General features: G+C 39.0%; 1 protein-coding gene across 1 annotated transcript in view; it reads right to left on the bottom strand.

Moving 5' to 3' along the window:
* Positions 1–19,300, bottom strand: part of egfra (epidermal growth factor receptor a (erythroblastic leukemia viral (v-erb-b) oncogene homolog, avian)) — a 70,753-nt gene extending 51,453 nt beyond the window's left edge. The window contains exon 1 of the mRNA XM_041802825.1: positions 19,065–19,300. Coding sequence (XP_041658759.1) covers positions 19,065–19,176 — 112 coding nt within the window. The 5' untranslated portion in view covers positions 19,177–19,300. The remainder of the gene's footprint in view (positions 1–19,064) is intronic.
* Positions 19,301–22,808: the final 3,508 nt, after the last annotated feature.

Raw genomic sequence — 22,808 nt, forward strand, 5'->3', positions numbered from 1 at the left:
TCAGTCAGCACCACTTTTGTCAGAAACACACATGATTTGCTGTTTTCAAATTTTTTCTCTTTATTATCAGTTATTAATTTGCTCTTATTGCTGTGATTTATATTTAGTGGTGCAGCTGTTCTGAGATCCCCCCGCCCTTCCACAAGCCTATGTGGAAAGCAACAAGGAGGAACAGTACATGCTCCTGCTTGTCCTGTGCCTACAAGGAGAGCCTGAGACAAGAAGAGAAGCAGCAATAAAGCCAGAGCAAGGAAGGCAAAAACGTCAACAGAATGACATTGATCAAGTTGGATGTAGCATGAAGGAGGAGCTGGGGTGGAGGACGGTCGCAAAAAGTAGCTTGCAGAAGAAGCAGCAAAGCATAGCCAGGCTAGATCAGTTTAAACATGGCAGCATTTGCGAAATTAGTCAATAGTGTGCTTAGAGCTGATCAGCTGGCCGTAGGCTGATGATGGCTTGCTAGCACTATACACTTAATTTTAACGGCAGGTACCTGGAGCTATGATGCTGAGGCACTATGTAGTGCTAGGCTAAAAAAAAACCACAAACCAGCAATCAATTTCAACTGTCAGCAAGGAAATGCTTGATCACAATATCACACTGCATGACACTTTAAGAGACAATGCTAGGAGTCTCCCGAGATGAGATTTTAGGAGAATTGTGAGGCTCATGCCCAAAATTCCCTTCAATGGAAACACATTCAAAGCACAATTGCACTTAGTTGAAATTTAAGAAATATTGCTTGATGTTGCGAAAAACTAATGGAAATGCAGCTACATTTTGCAAGGGTTCACTGTGACAGCAGAGGGCGAGTAATGCTTCACAAGTGGTATACAGATTGTGAGGCAGATTGCGATAATTTAGCCCACTTGTATGTATTTATTTCTTCATATTTTGTTAAAATCAGGAAAATCTGTGTATCATATGCGTAAATTATTCAGTCCCATCTTCACAGTCAAGGTTATAAGTTATCCAGATAACTCTGGCAACAGATCAGCATCAGTATTGAAAGATACCCCAAACCCACATATCAGACCAATACTGGAACTCAGACATTTGGATTGGTGCAGCACTACTCAAACGAAACCAACTTAAGTGCATCAATTACTTTAATTTGGTCAAAAAAAACTTTTGATCTGTATTACAGACGTTGAAACTAGGGCCGAACAGATAAATTCAGATCTCTTGGCAGTCAGGACTAGAATTATGAGTCAGTTAAACTAATTCTTAATATTTTCAAATCAGTTCAGGCACACAATCCTGGTCAAACGCTCTGTCTAAACTGTAATGCAGCAGCCTGCTACAAGTAGCCCCTGCACCTCTCATCTCTTAATGACTTCTGCCTTGCTGCCAAAATGCTCTTTAATCTGCTGTAAACCACAGTGAACAGACAACATCGATAGAATCTCATAGGAGCAGCCTGGTTAAGCCCTATTTTGAGCTAAAATCAAGCAGGGGTAAAGTTGCCCAATGTGAGGTTATACCCGCATATAAAAGAAGCAGAGTGATGTTATTCAGCACAGAAATGTGGATGTTACCCCACAAAGAGGAAAGAAGGCCGGCAGCAGTAGCACTGGTAGCATTAGCCACATTACACAAACCAGCTTCTGTCTGAAGTAGTGCGAAGTTCATTTACCAGAACAGTGTGAAGTTGGTTTACAGATTGTGTTTACTTGTTTACTCAGCTATCACAATTATAATTTGTGGTAACAGGATGTGGAATTATTTGCTAAGGAACATCCCTAATTGAAACATGCCAAAAGAATCGGATTGAAAAACTGTAGGTCTTCAAAAAAGGGTACTCTATAATAAGAATCAGGCCCTAGTAGAAGTTGTTTAATCTTTTAATCATGAAAACAAGCCAGCACCTCTTGTGATAATACTGTTTTTTGTTACTATTTGTTTAAAATGTACCAAAAAAGAGCAAGTACAAGTATAAAATGAAAAGAAACATTTCAGATTGTAATTTCAGCTTGAAAGCTCTAAACCCATGCTTATAATGTGGAACCATCTTATCATTACATGGACATTCAAGTTTTGAGCCTTTTTTATAATCAGAACATGAACCCTCCTACCAAAAGTGGCCAAACGCCAACTGCTGAAGATGTTTTTGACGCAATCGAAACCTCCAGAGCAGCTCCAAATTGAGGACATTGTGGTGAGATTATTCTGTCCGTTACAAACAGCTCAACAGACGTAATGATAGTTCCAGCTCTAAACCCTGGATCCTACTCCAATTTTTTTTCAATTGACAAACAGGTGCAAAGCATTTAAAGCCATGGATAAATCTTGGGACACTTCCGATCACTTTATTTCCTGGAGGGCTAAGACACATGCAAAAGAGATCTGAAATGTGGTCTAACCAAGCCAAATTCTTCAGAAGACACAGATAGTAAACATTTCCTGCCAGTCCTATGTGCATATCTTAAAATACCCTCTGTTTGACTGTTTGAAAAAGTCAAGTTCAGTGGATTGTTTACATGTTCTTTGACCACAAAAAATCAATCAGATTTTGGTTGTTCTAATCTCTTGGAAATCTTACTGGTGCCTGATTAGTGAAATAATACAGGGATAATAAATAAACAAGTAGATTCATATTAAAAAATCTCAGAGTTCCCTAATCAGCTCAGGAGGAGGTTGTTGATGTAGTGGATACACTGCAGGCCCAGAGGGCTAATCCTTGCAGCCTGGCACTGGTCCAACTATGCACTCCAGGGTATTTCTACCAGCGAACCCATTCTCCACCTCGCTGCTATCAAGCTGGAGTGGTTTGTTATGAAAATGAAAGCAGAGTAGCTGATATTGATCATTTATCAGTGCTGCTTTTAAGTGTCATAGAGCTGTAATGTGGTGCAGTGTATGGGAATATGTTTACACTGCATGGGCAATCTTGCAATAAGTGGGTAAGGTTCAGCTTTTTATGAGGGGAAACATTGCAAGTGAAGCAAACAGAATTCCTCCTCTTTTTTTTTTACAGACCTCTGGCTTTAATTATGAAAACATGTGGTAATGAAGATGTTCCGCTCAAAGTCCCACCAGGAAATTAATTCTGAGCTCAACGAAGCATTGGTGTTGTTGAAACATACAAGGTAATTAGAAAAGGTACTAACAGTAGGCGTGTTGTCTTTGGAGCATGTTATATTTTAGTGCTTTTTGTGGGAGTTAAACAAATCACGGATCATCTCTGTGGCCAAGCCTTGCCACCCCTACAATATTATAACCAGTGCTGTTAAAGTCGTCTATAAATGGCTGGGATGAAATAGGTTTTACGATGACGATGAAATCCCTGAGAGTTGATATTGGCCTGTATAACGCTGGAACCGTGGCCAGAGAGGGACTGACATCTTCTTTTCTTCCTCATACAAACTTCACCATAAAACACAGCCAGCAGTGCTGTCATTATTATAGTAGAAAGTCAGACAGAGGTATGTCATGGAGGGGATCGCTGTTATTTACTTGCCAAAATCATACTTCTCCATCTGTGAAGAGATTACTTACTGGTTACTTCTTTATTCCTCAGATCTTGTGGAGTACGCCAAAGTCTCAGGCTTACACTTTATCAGCCACTTATACAGATGTAACTAAGTATTATTATTATTATTATTATTATTATTATTATTATTATTTTAGTACAATTCTAGTGATATAAATCATCAAAGTTACATAGAATACAAAAGTTAAGTCATATTTTCAACCCAAAGCTCCTTATTAATCCAAGTCCTCATCAATACTAGCATTTAATACTTTTCCATTGATTGGTGGGAAGACAAAATGACATTTTTAACAGAGTAGAGTAAAGCTCAAGTTAGAATGTTAAAAAGGTCATGATCCCACCTGACCTTTCCATTTTAAGTGGCTGAAAACAATTTTTTCCTTTCAACTGAATGTATTAAGTTTCTCAAAATAACTGAATTTTTGTTTCCAAATGTTACATTTAAACACACCAGTGGTCTCTTGTGCTTCAGCCCCTCCACAGGTGGACGTTGGTGCTCTCAGAAAAGGACCAACAATGTTTAGAAAGCTGTTTCAATGAATTCTTCCCCACACGCAAATCCAAAGAAGAAACTGGAGCTCAGTTACTTCTCTGCAAAAAACAATTTGTGTTCTCCAGGTTCTTCTTTGGATTTGCTGTGGGAGAGAATACAATAAAACATCTTTTTATAAATACCATAAAATCATGTTTACATTTGCCTCATAGACTTTTTACTGAGCTGACCTCGAACTGCACCATAACATTACCAACTGTAAGATCAGTAAGTGTGCTAATTAGCGCTTATTCTGCCAGTTTCAAAAAGGATTTCAACATAGGATGATTTAAAATTTAGCTAAAGGGACTTATAACAAAGCGCCTTTTACAGCTGATCTGAGCTGATGAGGAATGTAACTGTCCACGCTTCTCCCAGCACAGCCACTGGACAGTTAAAGATAGCTCAGTTTTATTTAATTCAATGCAAAGTGTTGATATAATTTGCACATCTGGATTGATTAGCCTAGACTACTGCTAAAGTGCTCCTTAACTGCAGTGCTATGGTGCAGATGAGAGAGTGGAGGAGAGAGACTACGATGTTTCTACATCCCTAAAATGTTTCTTTATGTCTCCGGTCATCCTGTGGATATTTTTCCATTCACCTTAAAAAACAAACCTACTTTGCATGTGATCTAAACAGCACTGTTAGTGCAAACATCACATCTTTGTTTCAAAACAACATCTCTTGAATCTCTCTTGTGAAATTGGAAGAATTGAAAACAAAATTTGGTGCAGACATTCACGGTACCCCATAGACCAGCCGTACCTTCTGGGCAGCATTATTCCATGCTCCAGCGGGTCAAATTTCATGATCTTTTCTTCATTCATAGTTTCCTGTAGATCACTGCTAATTCATTTGACTTTTCCTCTACTGGCACCAAGGTGTTGACATTTGTGGTTTTGCATCACCACAGCTATGGGCTAGGATGCCATAAATACTGGTAAAGACATAAATGTTACACTCATAAGATGTCAGACTTAAGTAGTAATTTCATGCAATCATCCTGCTGTAATTGAATTTGTTAAATACTTGTGTTTATCCCAAACATAAACAGAATTAAACATATTCTGCCTCAGCTGTACCTTTTAAAGCTAAGCAGCACATTTTAGCAATTTTAACACTCTAAACTAATATATGGGACACTGTAATAATAACATCTAGCATTCAGCATGTTAGGATTGTTGTTGAGATTAACATTTATCTCAAAAGAACTGCTCAGCCAGTGCCAGCAGCACAGCAGCACACTCCTAATCCTGATATTTTTCCAGAAGTTTTTGTTCTCTGCTAATATTTGTATGTAGGATTACATGCCCTGATCCAGCATAAAACTCCACAACAGCTCCAAAGATTCTTTTACCCCAGCAGGCTTCATAACTTTTCGCCGACAGGGATGCCTTTCTCCTCACTGTTGACACAGGGTTGTAAAGTCATGTCTACAAGGCAAGTTAAGGTCAAGGAAGACAGATAAGCCTGTGTCAAAGTAGACAACAAAGTCCCAAATAAAGAACCCTTTGTCCAAAGACTTTGGGTTTCAGCGGAGAAGGAGGGATCCATTCAAGTTAGGTCAATACATGAGCCACAGGGGCTGGATGAGAATTAATTTGTCTCATGGACTTTTACTTTTCTTTGTGTATGTTTCTAAGTCATGCGTGTTCTGTCATTATCTTTTTGGATCCTGGCCACCCACCCACTATGTATATTGGCTAATTTTCAGCCTTATTAACATTTTCCTGCAAGAGACACTCCTGTTGGAAGCCATGAGAAGCTTACCACAAAAGGCAAACTGTAAATTGAGCGCTCAATCTTTGCACTCTGGAACTTGTCAACAGCAGACCTATTCAAAAATGTGACAGGAGGTCTAGACAAGAAGAAACCTGGAGGCAATTCAGGTATCAGTTAACAAGTTATTCCACAACTATTTAGATGTTTACTTTGCTCGTGAGAAAGACTTCTCTGTAAGGCGTGTTTTTGTTTTCCTATAGATATTCAATTCAGCTCAACATCAGCAAATTAGTGAGCTATTTTACTCTTAATGCGGGTAACCAAGTGCTCCTGAAAGTGAGATGATAGGTTTCAAATTTACTAAAGGTGTTTGTCTTCTTGAGAATGAGCTAAGAATACAGCATATGATTGATTCTCTACCACGCCCTTCTAGTGAAGCAGGTAATGCCTTAATAACACTGGCAAAGAAAACAGAGTTTTCATAGGCAGTGGAGCAATGAAAACTATAAGACAAGCCTGATCAGGATTCCCTGGAAAGACATTAATCATTATGTATTCTATAAATGAAGTTGACATAGTTTTTGACATTGACAAACTAACATTCAATGTGAGTGATGTTATCAGCTGCAGTAAATTCAAGAAGCAGAAAATTTAACATCAGATACATGTGTGCGATTTGAAATGGCATGAGCATAACATTTTATGCAATAGGCTAAACCAGAGCCAATGCAAACTGATTGAGAATTGGCTTGAGCTTGAACCGGATGCAAGGCAGGAAGCCCCTCCATTCACTGTGCGGAACAGATTACAAATTAAACACTCAGGATCTCCTGTTCCTGTTGCATCTGACAAATTCCAGGATTCATTAACAAAAAAAATGGATAAATTAACCAAATTGTACCACAAGTTGAGTCACAGCTAAAATGCACATTTTAGTTTACAAGGCCTGGACCACACAGGAAGAGGCTAAAAACTCTAAAAGACGCTTCATAGATCAGCCGACACCCTTCAGCCAATGCTTTCTTCTGAAATATTCTGTCACGGGGATTTGTTTACACACCTATTGTTCCCTACCAGTAGAGATTCCCCATGCGGACGAGCACCATCTGAAACCTCTGAAGGGTCCAGTTACCCTTTGGTCACGGGAGAAAATACCACACCTATACAAGTTCTTTGGGGTAGTGCTCAAAGACTCGTCTCTAATTTAGATGCTACAGTGAAGCAAAGATGAGCCAAAGGCCTCTTTGATAAGTGATTACATGAGGGGAGAAAAACCAAAGCCAAAGATCTTACTCCATCCTTCTGATGTTTGTTTGCGTGTCCTCAACTTTCCAGTTTCTCTACCCTCCCCTTCTCTTGCCTCGATCTTTCCTTTAATCAGTGCACCACCCCTGTCCATCTCATTGACATCCCTTACATTTGCATTGTAGCACAAAGCTCCGTAGAGCTCAGTACTGAATGCAAATATGCCAACTTAGAAATCCGTGCGGAAAACAAGGCTTCAGACAATGCCTGTCCGCTGTCCTTTCTAACTGAACTGAGCGGCAAATGTCTCCAGAGCTGGCATGAACGATGGTTTTCAATCAAGCTGAAAGCCTCAAGGATGGAAACCTGTCTGTGCCCACTTTCCGTCTTTACCTTTGCTACCAGAGCTGAGCTCTTCAGCAGTTTAAGCCCGCCAGGAAACATCTAAATACTGCCCTTTCAAACACAGAAAAAAGACTTAAATTATTTCAAACTGGAATGAATGTTCAGAAATATTTTTCTTCTAACAACCTGCATTAAGTTAAAGGCCTTGCAATCCACAGAGCACATTATGTTTTATCTTAGCTAATAAACTGAGGTAAAAGTAGGTCATGGCCTAGCCAGTGTACCATGTTTCTGAGGTTTCCTTTCCAGCTGAATGAATCAACCAAAAAATAACCATGTACACAATTACAGCAAGAGCATACAGATGAAATGAGGACATGTTTTTCAGTGGGTTTCTAACATATTCAATCTAATACTTTTACACTAAATGCTCATGCTGCAATGCATTTTAACTAACTAATCTTAAAAAACAAGGTATATAGTAGTAAACTAGAAAAGCACTCGGAGAGCGCAGACCTCCGCCATTGGCCCTATCTCCCAACAGTAAAGAATCCTTTAAAAAAATTCCTGGATCCAGAGGGGGATCCGGATCTCTCCCAAAATCTAATCAGTTCTTCCTTATGCCATTTCTGACATTTCCTGAAAATTTCATCAAAATCCATTCCTAACTTTTTTAGTTATGTTGCTAACAAACTAACTAACAAACAAACCCTGCTGATTTCATAACTTCTTTGGCAGAGGTAAAAATAGACACAAACTGTATTGTAGTGGAATTTTTGGTGGCACTTTATTTGAGTGGGCCTATTACCCTGTAATTATATAGTAGTAAGTGTAATTATTTCAAGAATAAAGTGGCAATTACCTTGTAATAAGTTAGCATTTTACAAAGGAATTACTCAGTGCTGTTAAGGAAGTATTTACATAGTAATAATGTATTAATTATCAAGTAACTCTTTGTAATATTGTGGCAATTAGGCAGCATTTTACCCTAATCCTTACCCCCTAAGTCCCACCCTAACCCCAAAAATACCAACTTTCATTTTTCACCCTCTGCATCACACACCTTAAATTATCTACTCACATTTTTCTTACTTGTATTTCTGTGAGTAACTTAATGAGTGTGCAAATGTGCTTTGTAAATGCCATATATAAGCAAACATTTTGCCCCATGTTGTCAGGTCAGGTAAGGGTCCTGCTCTGGCCTCCTGATGGCCATACTCTTGGCTTGCACCAGGCCCATGCCCCACCTCTCCAGGTATCCTCCCAGCTGCCCCTCCACAACACACAAGATCTTCCCTGCACCAAAAAGAAGACGGGGAGAACCAAGGGCTGAAAGACTGAGAATACTAAAATACCGGGAACGCCACAATGTCTTGCTCAGCAAAACCAATCAGCCCATTACATTTCCAAGTTTGCATTTGATCTCAGCCTCAGCCTAAATCTGGTATGGTAGTGTGTTCTATGCACTCTGCTGAACCTGGGGTACCTTCTTTCTACAACTGAGAGGCAGAATAGCTACAGATGCATTGTTTTTGACAGATTTACCACCAGTAGAGAAATACCATGGATTTTAAATGTCTGACGAAAACTACACTACATTTTACTCTAGCTTTAGTCATCCTGATGAATACTAAACGTAGTTCTTACCAGTTTTAGTCATCACATTTTTGTTAGTCTTAGTCTAGTTTTTGTCTAGGCAAAAAAAAAAGCTGTCGAAGAATAGTTTTAGTCTTAGTTTTAGTCGATGAAATTAACACTGCTGCTGTGTTGTATCATGCTTGATAACCTTTCTTCTTGATTTGAAAATTTGTGTTAAAAAAAAGCAAAAGCTGGTAAATAAATCATAAAAAATAGATTATAGGAAGAAGTAAGCAAGAGAATGCTTGGTAGGGTGTACTTTGTTTATGAAGTAGCTGCAGATTCATTATTTAAATGTCAATCCACTAAAGACATAGATGACTAATCCTTTCAGCTACTTGGTTTTCAAGCAAACTTTAATGTTATTGATTTTTTTTAAATAAATATGGCATTATTTCCAGTGAGTTAAAACACAGGGCAAAACAAATTACAGGGGAAAAATAATATCATTATATCTCACATTCTTAAACACAACCTCAGATGGAAATCCCTTTGGAAGAAAGTAAACACAGACAAGCTCAATAACTCATTTGGAGCTGTGGCCTCTTTCCTTTTTAACACGACACTGCACCTGATGAGATGGGAAGATAGTGGAAGGGCTTTTTTTTCCAGCCTGAATTCCTGGGTCTCTTTCCACTGGAGACTCACTCCATGCACTGCCAGTGGATCATGGAAAGGCCATAAATGCAGCAGAAGCAGATCACTTTGTTACCATGTACAAACAAAGGACACAAATCAGTTCAATGAGTAACCACATTCACTCACTTATTCCATGCTGGCTTAGTGCATGTATACAAACTACACAATGGATTTAGGTAGCTGCAGTTACAACACAATAAACACTGGTTTGTTTTGGATGAAAGTTCCCAAAGACAAGCTCTCAATAATTAAAATCAGAGATGAAGCAGGGCAGCCGTTCTAAACATATTAAATATTTATCCAAGACATGAAAGCAATACATAAAAAGTTCATTGTTTGTGGTTTGTTTAGTCTGAACAGCAGTGGAACCAGACTTGTAATTAATGGCCACAGAACTGCAGCTACACAAAAGATCTACTGTGTTCAGATTTGTCTTCACTGTTAAAAGTAAGAACAACAAAAAGCGGCTTCACTTCTGCTCCCTCTCGATGACATACATGTCTTGCCTCGGGTACGTCTGCTGCACGCCACAGATCTTGCCTGCTCTACAAAAGTATCAGTGCAGCTAGATAACCTGCCCTCCACAGAGGCACCATTGTCCCCAAGTGAAACCAGAATCCTGCACCTCGCCAGAAGCTCTTTAAAAAGCACTACCACTCAGACATGGTGCAGTCTATCAAAGCTGGAGAGCAGGAAGGCAAGAAATTATCCTCCAGCTCCCACGGCCCAATCCAACAAGTCAAACACCCAACAATGGCTGCAGCAGATGGAGGTCTGGGAAGGTCGTCAGAGTAGAAGCAGCAGTACAACCAGAGCCACTCTCCCCAAAACTAGAGATTCTAGTATTTCACATGATCATAACCTATATTTCACTACTGTCCATCTGATCCAAGAGAGTGGGCCCTAATGAAAAGAAAAGGCATTGTTTTTGAAGAATAGAGCACTGATGAGGGAAGCTGGCTTGGTAGATCCCCACACGAGGCACAGAGGGAAAAGCACTTACTCAGGCTGCTGAAATGCACTGCAGGAGCAAAATTTTGTCATGATTCAGCTCAACTTTTGCAGGTGTGCAAGCAGACTGAAATGCAAAAAAGATGGAGCTAAACTTCACCTATATTTATTGCCTTATAATCTCAATCTGTCTAGGGTTTGAAGAACGTATCAGCTCAGAAAAAGCATATGGATATAAGCCGGTTATTTCGTGAACAAAGACAGTCCAGGAGTCCTGAATAAAGGATTAGGGATTAAGCCGTCAACATGCCCCTGAGATTACAGTCTGATCTTTCACAGGTTAACTAATAACCCAGTTATAGAGGTTTTCAGACAGATTTACCACATAACCTCACTTTGGCAGATCAGAGCAGCTGAATTCAAAAGGTTAGAAATATTTTAAACATGCAATCATCATACAGTACTATTTGAATCCATGTGATTCAATCACCATTTAACATTTCATCTGGGAAATAAATTGGCTCTGTTATTACTCCTGGTTGAGTGCCGTGAGAAGCTGTGGGCATTATTTACAACCCCTCCACACATGATGACAGTTAATAAAGTGAGCATGCCAGAGCGTGGGGATGAGGAGCTTTTCTATTATTCAGCAGGTCCTGTCTGACTCCCACAGAAACCATCACACACTGCTGGCTGTCAGGGGCAGCCGACTGACAGGTGGGCGTCCTCTGGGAAAAGCTGCTCGCTGCCAGGACACTTATCAAGTCTCAAATTCATTTCCAAAAGGATTTAATAGCTTTCACATAACAAGACTGCAGATAAAGTAAAGGCTAAATGACTACATGGGAAGAAATCTGTCTATTTTCAACACTGGGCTATCATTTAGTAAGGAAAACCTATAACGCATGACTTAAAATAAGATAGTCAACACTGTCAAATGCAACCTGGCTGCCTGAGCTGGCACTGCTGCTGAACCTGGCTAATGTTCTGTCTTACAAAGCAGCTATCACAGATGTCATGGGCAAGGTTTCCATTTAAGCTTGTAGGACATCTTAAAAGAAGGAGAAGCTAAACTAAAGCAGGTTCCTCATTTCCACACTGTTAGCTTTTCTAGCTAAAATCACCTACACAGATGCAGATGTAGTTTGCTCGTTAGCTTACTTGTTTAAAAGTAGCCTATACCTTGCTGTATTTCGAAGTGTTGATGTGAAAATGTTGTAAAGGTTGACAAATACAACAAGAAGGCATGCTATACCAAAACAGACGGAATGCAAATAGGCTGACAGTCTATCATGAACACAGACGTAATGTAATGTTCATGTGTTTTGAAGCAGCACCAAGCAAAGTAGGTCTGGTCTTAAGTCAGATAGGGAAAAATATCCCATCATACAGTACTTTATTTTGAACCCAGGGTACACATCATGAGATAACTGAGAAGATTTTGGGGCCCAATTCTCCCCTCTCAGCAATCCTGAGCAAAGTCCTGATCTGAATGGTCTAAAAGATTATTTTGCCCAGGGATGCACCTATGCATAGTTTAACACTGGTATCGGCCGATATCCGTCCTGTTTACAAACATTGTCAAAATAATGTGGAATGAACTGATATCAGCTGTCTGATTAATTTCATGCTGGCATTTGGTATATCTACCCACTGAATCAAATAGGTTTTTTTACAAGGCAGAGAAAGTGGTTAACACAAACTGATCTGTCTTCATGCTCAAATGTGAGAGAAAATACTGGCATAGGGGACTTACCAAAATTAGTTATGAAACCATCAGTACTGACATTGGCTACATTTCTATGTTAAACGTCAGTATTGGCCCTATTGTTCATACTCAGTGCATCTCTAATTTTGCCCAATTTTCCTATGGATTGAGGTGTGTTGACCCTTTAAAGCCTGATACCTCAAATAATGGCCAGAAAATTCAGATTTTTTTTTTTTTGGAACTGAGGTGTTTAACCAACCTTCTACTGAAATCCAAAAAGAAGAAAAATTGCCATAAAATAAAATATTTTTTTGTATCACATTTAAAACATTAGGCATGTTTTGCAACTGACAATCCACTGGAGGGCGTTTTTTTTTATCATTTATCTGATTGTATACAAAAAGGACTTTAAGGAAATTATTGATCATGTTGATTAGACAGAGGTCTCATAAAATTGTGTATCAAATGTGATATGATAGCCTTTTATGTGTTAAGAGTGATCAGGTCTGCTCAGAAGAGTGTAAAGTAGGGGTTTAACGGTACAGAAAAATTTCGGTTTGGTGCGTACCTTGGGTTTGAAGTCACCGTTCAGTACGTTTTCGGTACTATAATTGAAGCGAATAATTTTTTTTTTTTTTTTAATTAAATTGCATTGAAATAAATAGACTGAATAAATTACATTTAAATTATTAATAATGCTGCAACCTCCTTCCAAAAGGTCTTCAATAATTAAAAATATGAATAAATAAACATATTTTTTAATTATTAGGTTATTTTAATTGAGATATTGACATATTTATACCCATTCTTTAAACACTAAAATTTTCCAGCCACCTTGAACGCATCATCATACAGCTGTGCTTAGCTTGTTAATTATGCAAATTAGCATCTATCCTGCCGATTTCAACACAGACTTCAGCACTGGATTACTTTTTTAACCAATGGGACCTACTACAAAGTTTGGGAGAACTTTTCACAGCCCATCTTGGCGAATTAAGAGGTAAGAGCCGTGTGAAATCTGAGGATAACTTTACCTATGACGCAGCTGCAGACATGATGGAGTCCTCTCTCCCCCTCCTCCGAGGCTGATAGGTGAGGGTAGAATTAATTTGATTCACAAAGCCAGAGCACCAGTGTTATAATAAAAACTATGTCAAAGAATAGGAAATTCATATCTGGCTTGTGAGACTTTTTGTTGTTCCTCCTTGTTACAGTGACGTTCCTGTTTGAGTGGAGCCTTTTCAAATGCTTTGATTGACCTGCTGGATGGCGTGCTGTCAGAGACACACCTGCTGAATAATGTCAGTGTTTCTGTTGTTGTCTTTGTCCACTGTTGTATTTTACTGGGAAACAAAGTGTTCCTAAACAGGACACTTTTATCTGAGAATATTCAGGCTGTTGCTGTCGTTTGCTGTGGTTGCCAGGACAGTGTGACAGTAAGTTACGCTCTGGTTTTCTGTCTGTGTATGAGCTTCGTTCTAAATATATTTGTTTGGGACACGTCTGTACCGCACCAAGACAATCAGTAAGGTACGAATACACATACCTTTACACCGTGGAAAGGTGTCATTAATTTAAAATAGTAAATATTTAAATTGTTTTAATGCCTACATGTAGGCTCTCTCCCATTTTCAACATCTGCTAAGATTTTAAAATCTTTGAATTTGTCCTTCACAATTTTTTTTTTTTTTAGTTCTCAAATTATAGCCAGAAAAGATTTGTATCCCATAGAAGCAAAGTGTCAAACATGAACTTTGGTTGAGCTGCAAACATTACCCTAACGCCAGATTTAGGACCAGCTACAACACCATTTAGAAACACTAAACCCATGAATTTACCATCATGAGAAAAACCTTTTGCCACCTGCATTTTTAAAAATTCATGTGGTTAATAAATAATGCTGTCCTCAGGTTAGAAAAATAAGCAGAGTTAAATCTATTCATAACACTTTCTTTTTTATATTGTAAAGATAGATACAGAAAAAGACACCACCCTCCAAACTCTTTAAATCCCTCTTACCACAGTGTCTTGCTCACTGTTTCAACACGTGGAGACGTCCAAGGCCTCACAGGTCTGTTGTGCATAGTAACAGATGCTAAACTACGATTGGGCAATCACTGTATGTGGGAGGGGCTAAGAAAACTGCCAGTTAAAAGTGATGAATTGGAGTGTGATAAATGTACATATGTGGACATTTCATTCCACATAACACAGCACTGTGACAGAGTATCTGGATGGGAAAAGCTTGTTGATGGGATAATGAGATGCCCTGTCTTTCTGGTTCATTGATACATAGATGGTAAAAAAGGTGTCGCTACTGACTGAATGTAGTGCAGATTTTAGTTTAGGCTGAATATTAAATGCCTTGAGAGTGTACCTAAACCACAGACGAAGCATTGTTTATTTATTTTTAAGCAGAGATCTGCGTCAATCTTGAGGTTTTTCTCTTCGACAAACTCTTTATCCACTTCTGGGTGTAAACAGCTGACCAGATGTTCTCACTTGCCTCTTTGCATCACAAACACTTTGAGGTCAAGCCGACTCAAGATCAGACAGTCGTCAATGACTGGGGACCATGTATCTCCTGATTCGGAGATATTAAATAAGTCAAAGGATTACATGCTCCTTTGTGTGGTGAGAAAATTATCCTTCAACTTAAGTCCTATTAAACCCTTTGAAAAGCCTTGGATTAACTCAGAAATGCATTGTCACTAAGCTCAGATCAGGACTGTTTTGTTGTCTGTTGTTTTCATATTTTGGATGCTTTTAAGGTAAGGTAGCTGCATTGTTAGATTTTAAATACTTAGAATTTAAACAAATAAACCTGATGTTTGTTTTCTAATTTTGCTCGCAGAAAGGTTCATATCTGGTATCAGTAATCCTTCTCACAAATCCCTCCACCAGATTGGAAAACAGATTCCCTACATTTCAAGTAATATTTTTATGACATAGTTGAAGGTAAGTTGTCTGTCCTCACTGACTTACAGTAATTTTAGGTTTAAACCAATAAAGATTTAAATCCCAGCGATTATGCTTGACTTTTAAAACATCACAGATGTTTTGGAAATAGAAAGTGCTGTCGCTGATACCAATTCATCTTAGGATAAAGAAAACAAACCTCAGGAACAGGATTCATTTAACCCCATTTAACCCAAAGCCAACAGATTGGCCAGATTTGATTTTTTTCATATACACATGGCCACACCTGTTGATAACTGAACTGAGGTGTTTCAATCAGATCTGTAGGCACAAAAGTATAAAATCAAGTACCTAGCCATGCAGTCTCCGTTTGCAAACATTTGTGATACAAAATAGGTTGTTCTGAAGAGTTCATTGACTTCAAGAGTGGTACTGTGATGGCTGCCACCTTAGCAGTAAGACAGTTTGTGAAATTTCATCCCTGCTGGATATTCCACAGTCAACTGTAAGATATTATTACAAAAGTGGAAACATTTAGGAACAACAGCAACTCAGCGATAAAGTGGATGACCGAGTAAAATCACAGAGCGGGGTAAATGATTGCTCAGGTGCATGGTGTGTCCCCAACGCTGTGCTGATTCCACAGCTGAAGAGTTATGAACTTCCACTGGCATTTATGTGAGCACAAAACCTGTGTGGCAGGAGCTTCATTAAAGGGGTTTCCATGATGGAGCAGCTGCATGCAAGCCTCAAATCACCGAGTCCAATGCCAAGCAGTGGTGAAAAGCATACTGACACTGGACTGTGGAGCAGTGGAAGCATGTTCTGTGGAGTGACGAATCACAATTCTATGCAATGCAGTCAGGCGGGTCTGGGTTTGGCATATGCTTGGAGATTGTTACCTGCCTGACTGCACTGTATTAACTGGTGGAGGAGGTATAATGGTGCGGGCTGTTTTTCAGGGTATGTCTCCAGTGTAGAGCAATCTCAATGCTTCACCATACCAAGACATTTTGGACAATGCTATACTTACAACTTTGTGGCAACCGTTTGGGGAAGACCCTTTTCTGTTCCAACATGACTGTGCCCCAGTGCACAAAGCAAGGACTAAGAAGACATGATCTGTCTGAGTAAAGTGTGGAACAACTTGACATGACTGACCTGCACAGAGCCCTGACCTCAACCCCTATCAAGCACCTTTTGGATGAACTGGAACGGAGATGTTGAGCCAGGCCGTCCCATCTTACATCAGCACCTGAACTCATAAATGCTCTACAGAATGAATGGGCACAAATCCCAGCAAAACACTCCAAAATCTTTTATTGAGCCTTTCAAGAAGAGCGAAGGCTGTTAAAGCTGCAAAAGAGGGACCAAATCCTACTCATACTTAACTTTTCTTCAATTTGATTGCTTGTAAAGAGTTGATCTTATATTTTGACAGTTTTCAGTTGAACTCCTTCTTTTTACTACATTACCTAATTCATTTAATAATTCTTCTTTTTCTATTTTAATCACAGTTTATACTTATTTTGCTACATGTTTGCCTTAGTATTTTTCATTCTTTCTCTTTTTTGCCATTTATTAAATCATGTGTCTTCATGTCTCTATTTTCCTTTATATCACACTGGTTTTAACACTCTAAATGTTTAATTTTTAACTTTGTAAAGCACTTTGAATCTGTCTTTGTATTAATGGTGCTATATAAATAAAACTGCCTTGCCTTGATGAAACAAATTTAGGAGACTGAGCATTATGAGACACAGAAAATTATGGAAGAGGACTAGACATGACGCCCTGCATGGATGTAGAGATCTCATTGGGGGGAAATTGAGAGTGAGAGTCTTAAAAATGTGTTTTCTTTATCATCGTATTTCAAGATGCCAAAAAGTTGCATAAGAATTTATTCAAAGTTAATGGATAAGCCAACTGCAAACTGGATGGCAAAAATTCCCAGAAACACATTGCAACAGCCTCCAGCTAATCTTTCAGTAATCAATAACAAAACTTTTGTTTATATCAAGCAATAAAACACTTACATTAAAGCATGTCTTATCCAACTCAAAGTTTGAAGATTTGATGCCATAAGAATGTAACTGGGATATTGTGCAAATCACGTCTCTTACTTATTGGACACTGTGTGCTAAAAAACACAAGTAACATCTGTCTTAGCCTCTAGCCAAAAAACAAAAACAACAACAAATAAAACTCCCACACCATATGGCAAACTTGCTTTTCCTTTGAAATGGATGCTGAATCAGTTGCAAAAAATGTACAGCACTTAAACTAAATTGCAAGGCATAGCATAACAGAGCGTGGCTATCATCTCAGCTGCTCCTTTCTAATCTTCTCTGCTCTCAATACAATTCCATAATCCTTGTTTACTGTGAGACAGTTGCTGCTGCGTGAAATGCACACTGTCTATTTGTTTAGATGCCCAGAAATATTTAAGGGCTCTATCCGTTTTGGCTCGCAGACACTTTTTGATTTGTTGTGGTTGTCTGAAAAACCTTTGCTGGTTTTTACTTTTCAGAGCAGACAGGAAAGATGCAGCTCACACGTGTGCAGCTGGCTCTGTGCACATCGAGCTTATCGTCTTATAAGGAGGAACAGCAGTACACTGACATGGACAGTGATGATTCATGAGAATAGGAAGTTAAAGTCATTAGGGAGTAAAGTGATACTTCTGGTCACTTTCTCTATCTGACATCTGGCCTTAATGAGGTCTGAGTCACTCAAACTACACCTTAAGTTTCTTATATCAAATTCAACCACTTGGGAGCTGTCCTGTGCTTATTTTCAAGGCAAATCTATGTCAAATATTGCCTTGACCTATGGGGAGATGTTCATTTAGAGGGTACAATTTAAAGAAAAGACAAAATATGTGGAAGAAAGCTGTGGATTAAGAGTCAAAACATTGCCATGTGATTAAAATATTAGCTTTCTGTGACCTCCCTCAGGGCTGAAATGAAAACAAGTAGAGAAAGAGCGAAAAAACCTGCTTTTGCTTCTTGTAATATTCAATGGCTCATTTTATATGTTTTCTATTTGCACAAGTAGACGAGTTTATCATCATAGTTTTATACAACTATATTTGGTAATAAAAATAAAGTTATAACATGTGTTTAACGTCTAGTTGTGATGTTTTAACCATGACCTGCCATGGGACTGTGTTCATTAGCCCTAAGCTAACTCTGAAACTATGCATTAATTAGCAACATTTATGTTTAATAGACTATTGTACATGTTCTGTTGATAAAATAAATTCAAAAACATTCACAGGGTGCCTCAGATACTCTTAAAAGTTAATTTGTGATTCAAGGTGACAGCATTGTCCTCATTTTATATCTATTTTCGACTATAAATAGGTCAAACACTGCTTAGAGCGCTTGAAACAATGCTAACTCTTCTGGCTAGCAAAGACATTCAACACTACAATTAAAAGGAGGGGAAACTATTATTAAGTGACGTTAAATATAGGCTAGGTATGCCAGTTAACTGCACAATTCTCAGCTCGTTTCTGCTACCATCAATGTGGTGCAAACACTTCGCTTTGCGTCCGTTTGGTCAATTAAATCACAACTTTTCATGGCATAAAAGCGGCAGTATTCCTTATCAATATTCCGCATTGATTCTAGTCAATGAACTCCAGTGGCTCCTCTCCGGTGCTTTCACTGGGTCACAGGCTGAACGTTGAGGCAGTCAGAAACTTTTCTCCCACACCGTATCAAGTTTCTGCGGCTTTTTCAGCGGTCTGTGATTTCTGTGAGATTTATGTTAATGTTACACAGGCACAGAGCAAAGCGAAAGCACAGCTAGGAGCTAAAACGCAGCCACGTACATGTAACAGAAACGCTCCCGGTCTAACATACCTTTCTTTTCCGCCAGGACCCAGTAGTCCAGACACAGCACAGAGGTGAGACACATCCACTTCAGTAAACGGGCTGCCATCGTGATTTTGAAGCTCCGTGACAGAGATGTCATTCCATGCGAACAACACTCGATATTCCGCGGTATAAAACTAAAAGAATCTGTAGGTTTTTCTTTGTCGTTCAGTGAAAGAGTTTTTTCCTTCTCTGGGAAACTTTGACAGCTCCTCCTCCTCGCAGATATCTCCAACAGTCCGGGCTCGTGCAGCGCCAGGACAAACTACTGGCTGGTGTGACGTCATGAGAGGGGAGGACAGATGCGCCTCTCAAACATGCTCAGGTACAGCAGAAAGAAGTTAGATTAAACCGCTTTAGGTACACCAGCTTGAGTATCATATTCCTTGATATTTCGTAGTGTGTGTATAAAAAACAAAAGAGAAGGTTGAGTAATTTCATTGTTTAATAATTTGATGTTATTTAAAGGAAACCGTATAAGGCATACTACAGAATTAACATTACTGTCTTTTACAAGAATGATGTTAAAGACGAATGCTAGATTTCTACATCCTTGGATACTTGACAAATAGATTCACCTGTACGTCGCCGTTTTTTAATGCACTCTGGGATGTCAAATGGTTGCGTTGTTCTTCCCTGATCTAATTTCTGATTGAAGCTACTCACCTAAATCCACATTATGGTACTTTTAGATTGTCCTCTTCTTCATCAAAGATACGACTGGGTTAAAATTAAAAGGTTTTAAGAATGAAACTCCATCAATGCAATCTCTTTTTTTTTTTTTTTTTTTTTTTTTTTTTTAGATTTTCCCAAAATGAATCAAGGATGTTTCTTTGTGTGAAATACACATAAAAGAGTCTGAAATTAATCAGACATGTTTTATTATGCAGGGTTTCTTGTAGAGGCTTAACAGTCATCCTGGAGTGAAGCAAATTGGAATTAGTGCATTCAAAAGTAGGAAAAAAATTATGGATTTAAATGCAAAATATGTAGAAAAGATGTTTTGATCTTTAAAACCTGTCTCAATCTCTGTCTCTTTACAGCCAATTTTCATATGTACTGTATATAAACATAAACTAAACACAAACATGTTTGATAATGATCCCTTAGAGTCCAGGAAATATGACACAGACACTGGGCCATATTGAAGTGTCTCAAGTTATGGTAGTATATAGACACCTGTGTCTGGAAGGTCCTTTCTTTAATCAGTTTTCCTGCCTACCATTACACCATGGAGACAAAAGAACACTACGAGCAACTCAGTAAGACAGTCATTGAAAAGCATATGTCAGGGGATGGATGCAAAAAAATTTCCAAGGCACTGAACATCCCCCAGAGTTTGGTTAAGTCCATCATCAAAAAATGGAAGGAATAGGCTATGGCTCATGTGTAAATCTGCCTATCAGACCGTCCTCACAAACTGAGTGACTGGGCAAGAAGGAGACTAGTGAGAGAGACCACCAAGACACCTGCAACTACTCCGAAGAAGTTACAAGCTTCAGCAGCTGAGATGGGAAAGACTCTGCTTACGACAGCTGTGGTCTTCGCCAGTCAAAGCTTTATGGGGGAGTGGCAAAGAGTAAAAAAACCTCATGTTATATCTCAACTATAATTTGTCAAAAGGCATGTGGGAGACTCCATGGTCAAGTGGGCGAAAGTTCTTTGGTCTGAGCACCAAAATGGTGCTTTTTAGCCATCAGACAAGACACAATGTTTGGCAGACACCAAGCAATGCATCACCACAAACACTCCATCCCCACTGTGAAGCATGGTGGTGGCAGCATCATGCTGTGGGGATGCTTCTCAGCAGTTGGCCCTGGAAGGCCTGTGAAGGTAGAGGGTAGAATGAATGCAGCAAAATGTAGGCAAACCCTTGAGGATATCCTGTTAAGCTTGCAAGAGAATTACAGCTTGGGAGAATATATTTTTTTGAGCAAGACAGTGACCAGAAGCATACGGTGAAAGCTACAGAGAAATGACAACAAGGTGAATGTTCTGGAGTGGCTGAGTCAAAGCCCAGACCTAAATCTTATAGAGAATTTGTGGCTGGACTTGAAAAGGGTTCACTTCAAATCCCTGTGCGACCTGACAGAGCTTATGCACAATCCAGCTCTAGAAATATTCTTATACATAATGATAGGTGTTTTTATTCTATTCAACATGAATCAGACATGTGCATGTGATAACAACTTATGAAGTTGTCCTTGGTTTTTAAGCTGTGAGGATATTTGCAGTGGATCCGATTTTGGCGCAGTTTGAAACTTAATGGGTTCAATAGGCAGATGAAATAATCATTCCATTAAGTGTGTCAGCCAGTGACTTCACATGCTGTTGTAGCTGTAGTGATTGCAATGCTGTCAGCTTTTGTATTACAAGTTGCAGCTGTGTTTTTCCTGCCATGTCACATCACAGGATTTTCCATGGAAAAAGTCTGTGTGGTATTATTTCACAATACTTGAAGATCAATCTTATTGTACAATATGGCCAAGAAACCAAATTGAATCAGTTAGTTTTAATATATGGTCTTATTTTCTTGTTGTTGTTTTTCCACTTCTAATTACACTGACTCTCAGGTAAATGTCCCTGGAGCTATTTAAGGTGAACCAAGATACAGAAAGTTAGCAGAAATGATGGTGATGACTCATCCAGTCTGTCAGACAACCTCTTCAGCCCATAACATCATAAAGCTAAACAGTTGTGGCACCCTTAAATCATCCTTTCTATCCATTTTTAATTGTTGATGTGTATGCATGAAAGACAGGCGGTGTCATACAGGGGTTGAAATGACAAAGTGTCTGGACTACTGACGGAGTGACTGTGTGATCAGGCTTGAGTGTAATTGGATGTCAAGCTGCTTAAATGTGCTTGTTGTTGTACACAGATCAGACTCTATGGGGACAGGAGTGATAGAAATCATTTTTCACACTGGTGTTTATTTCATTACTGTGGCCTAATGGCTCAGCAAATCGTCTCTGGCCGTACAGTTGGAGGAAGAGGTTATTGTGTTGGCTGAGATTATGGCCGTTTTCCTCTGGCAGAAATTACCTATAATGTGAGGCTAACGTTTCTTTTTCTAAGTGTGCCGTAGATGTGCTGCAGCTGTCAGTTTGACTGGTTAAAGCACAAGCAGAGAAGTGGAAAAAAATCAAAGTCAGTGGTAGCTAAAAGGGCAACAGTGAGTGGGAAAGTTTTTCTCTTGCAAGGTTATGCACTTTAAAATGGATCAGCCCTCATTAAAAAGGATAAAGAAGGGCCAAATAGTGCTGTTTATTTTCAGTGGAAATCAAACTTAAGCTTCACTTTAGGGCCATATTTTTGAATCTGACACGGGATTGGTCTGGAAACCAAGGTTTGCCACATACTCAGCCACAATGGAGGCTTATTAAAGGAAAAAAAAAGGAAAGAAATCACCTTGGCCACTCACCAGCAGCTGATTCCTACTGTGTATGAATTCTGAAATGTTTCACTTAAGAAAAGAAACCGAAATTTCATGTCACCATCCATCGCTTTCTTCAGGCTTTTCTTTGCGGGATACAGGGCCTCAGACCACAGCCACTGTCAGCCAAGCAGAACCACGAAACAAACAGAAAAATAGCACAACCAATGGGATTCAACAGAGAGAAAGAAAAAGAAGCAGAGAACAACATGTAGAAAGTGTGGAAGATGAGAGCTCAGTGGAACAGTCAACACATGATACATATTTTACCTTCTCACATCTTTTATGTCCAATAA

The sequence above is a fragment of the Cheilinus undulatus genome, linkage group 13, assembly GCF_018320785.1.
Source record: "Cheilinus undulatus linkage group 13, ASM1832078v1, whole genome shotgun sequence".
In the NCBI taxonomy this organism is placed as follows: domain Eukaryota; kingdom Metazoa; phylum Chordata; class Actinopteri; order Labriformes; family Labridae; genus Cheilinus; species Cheilinus undulatus.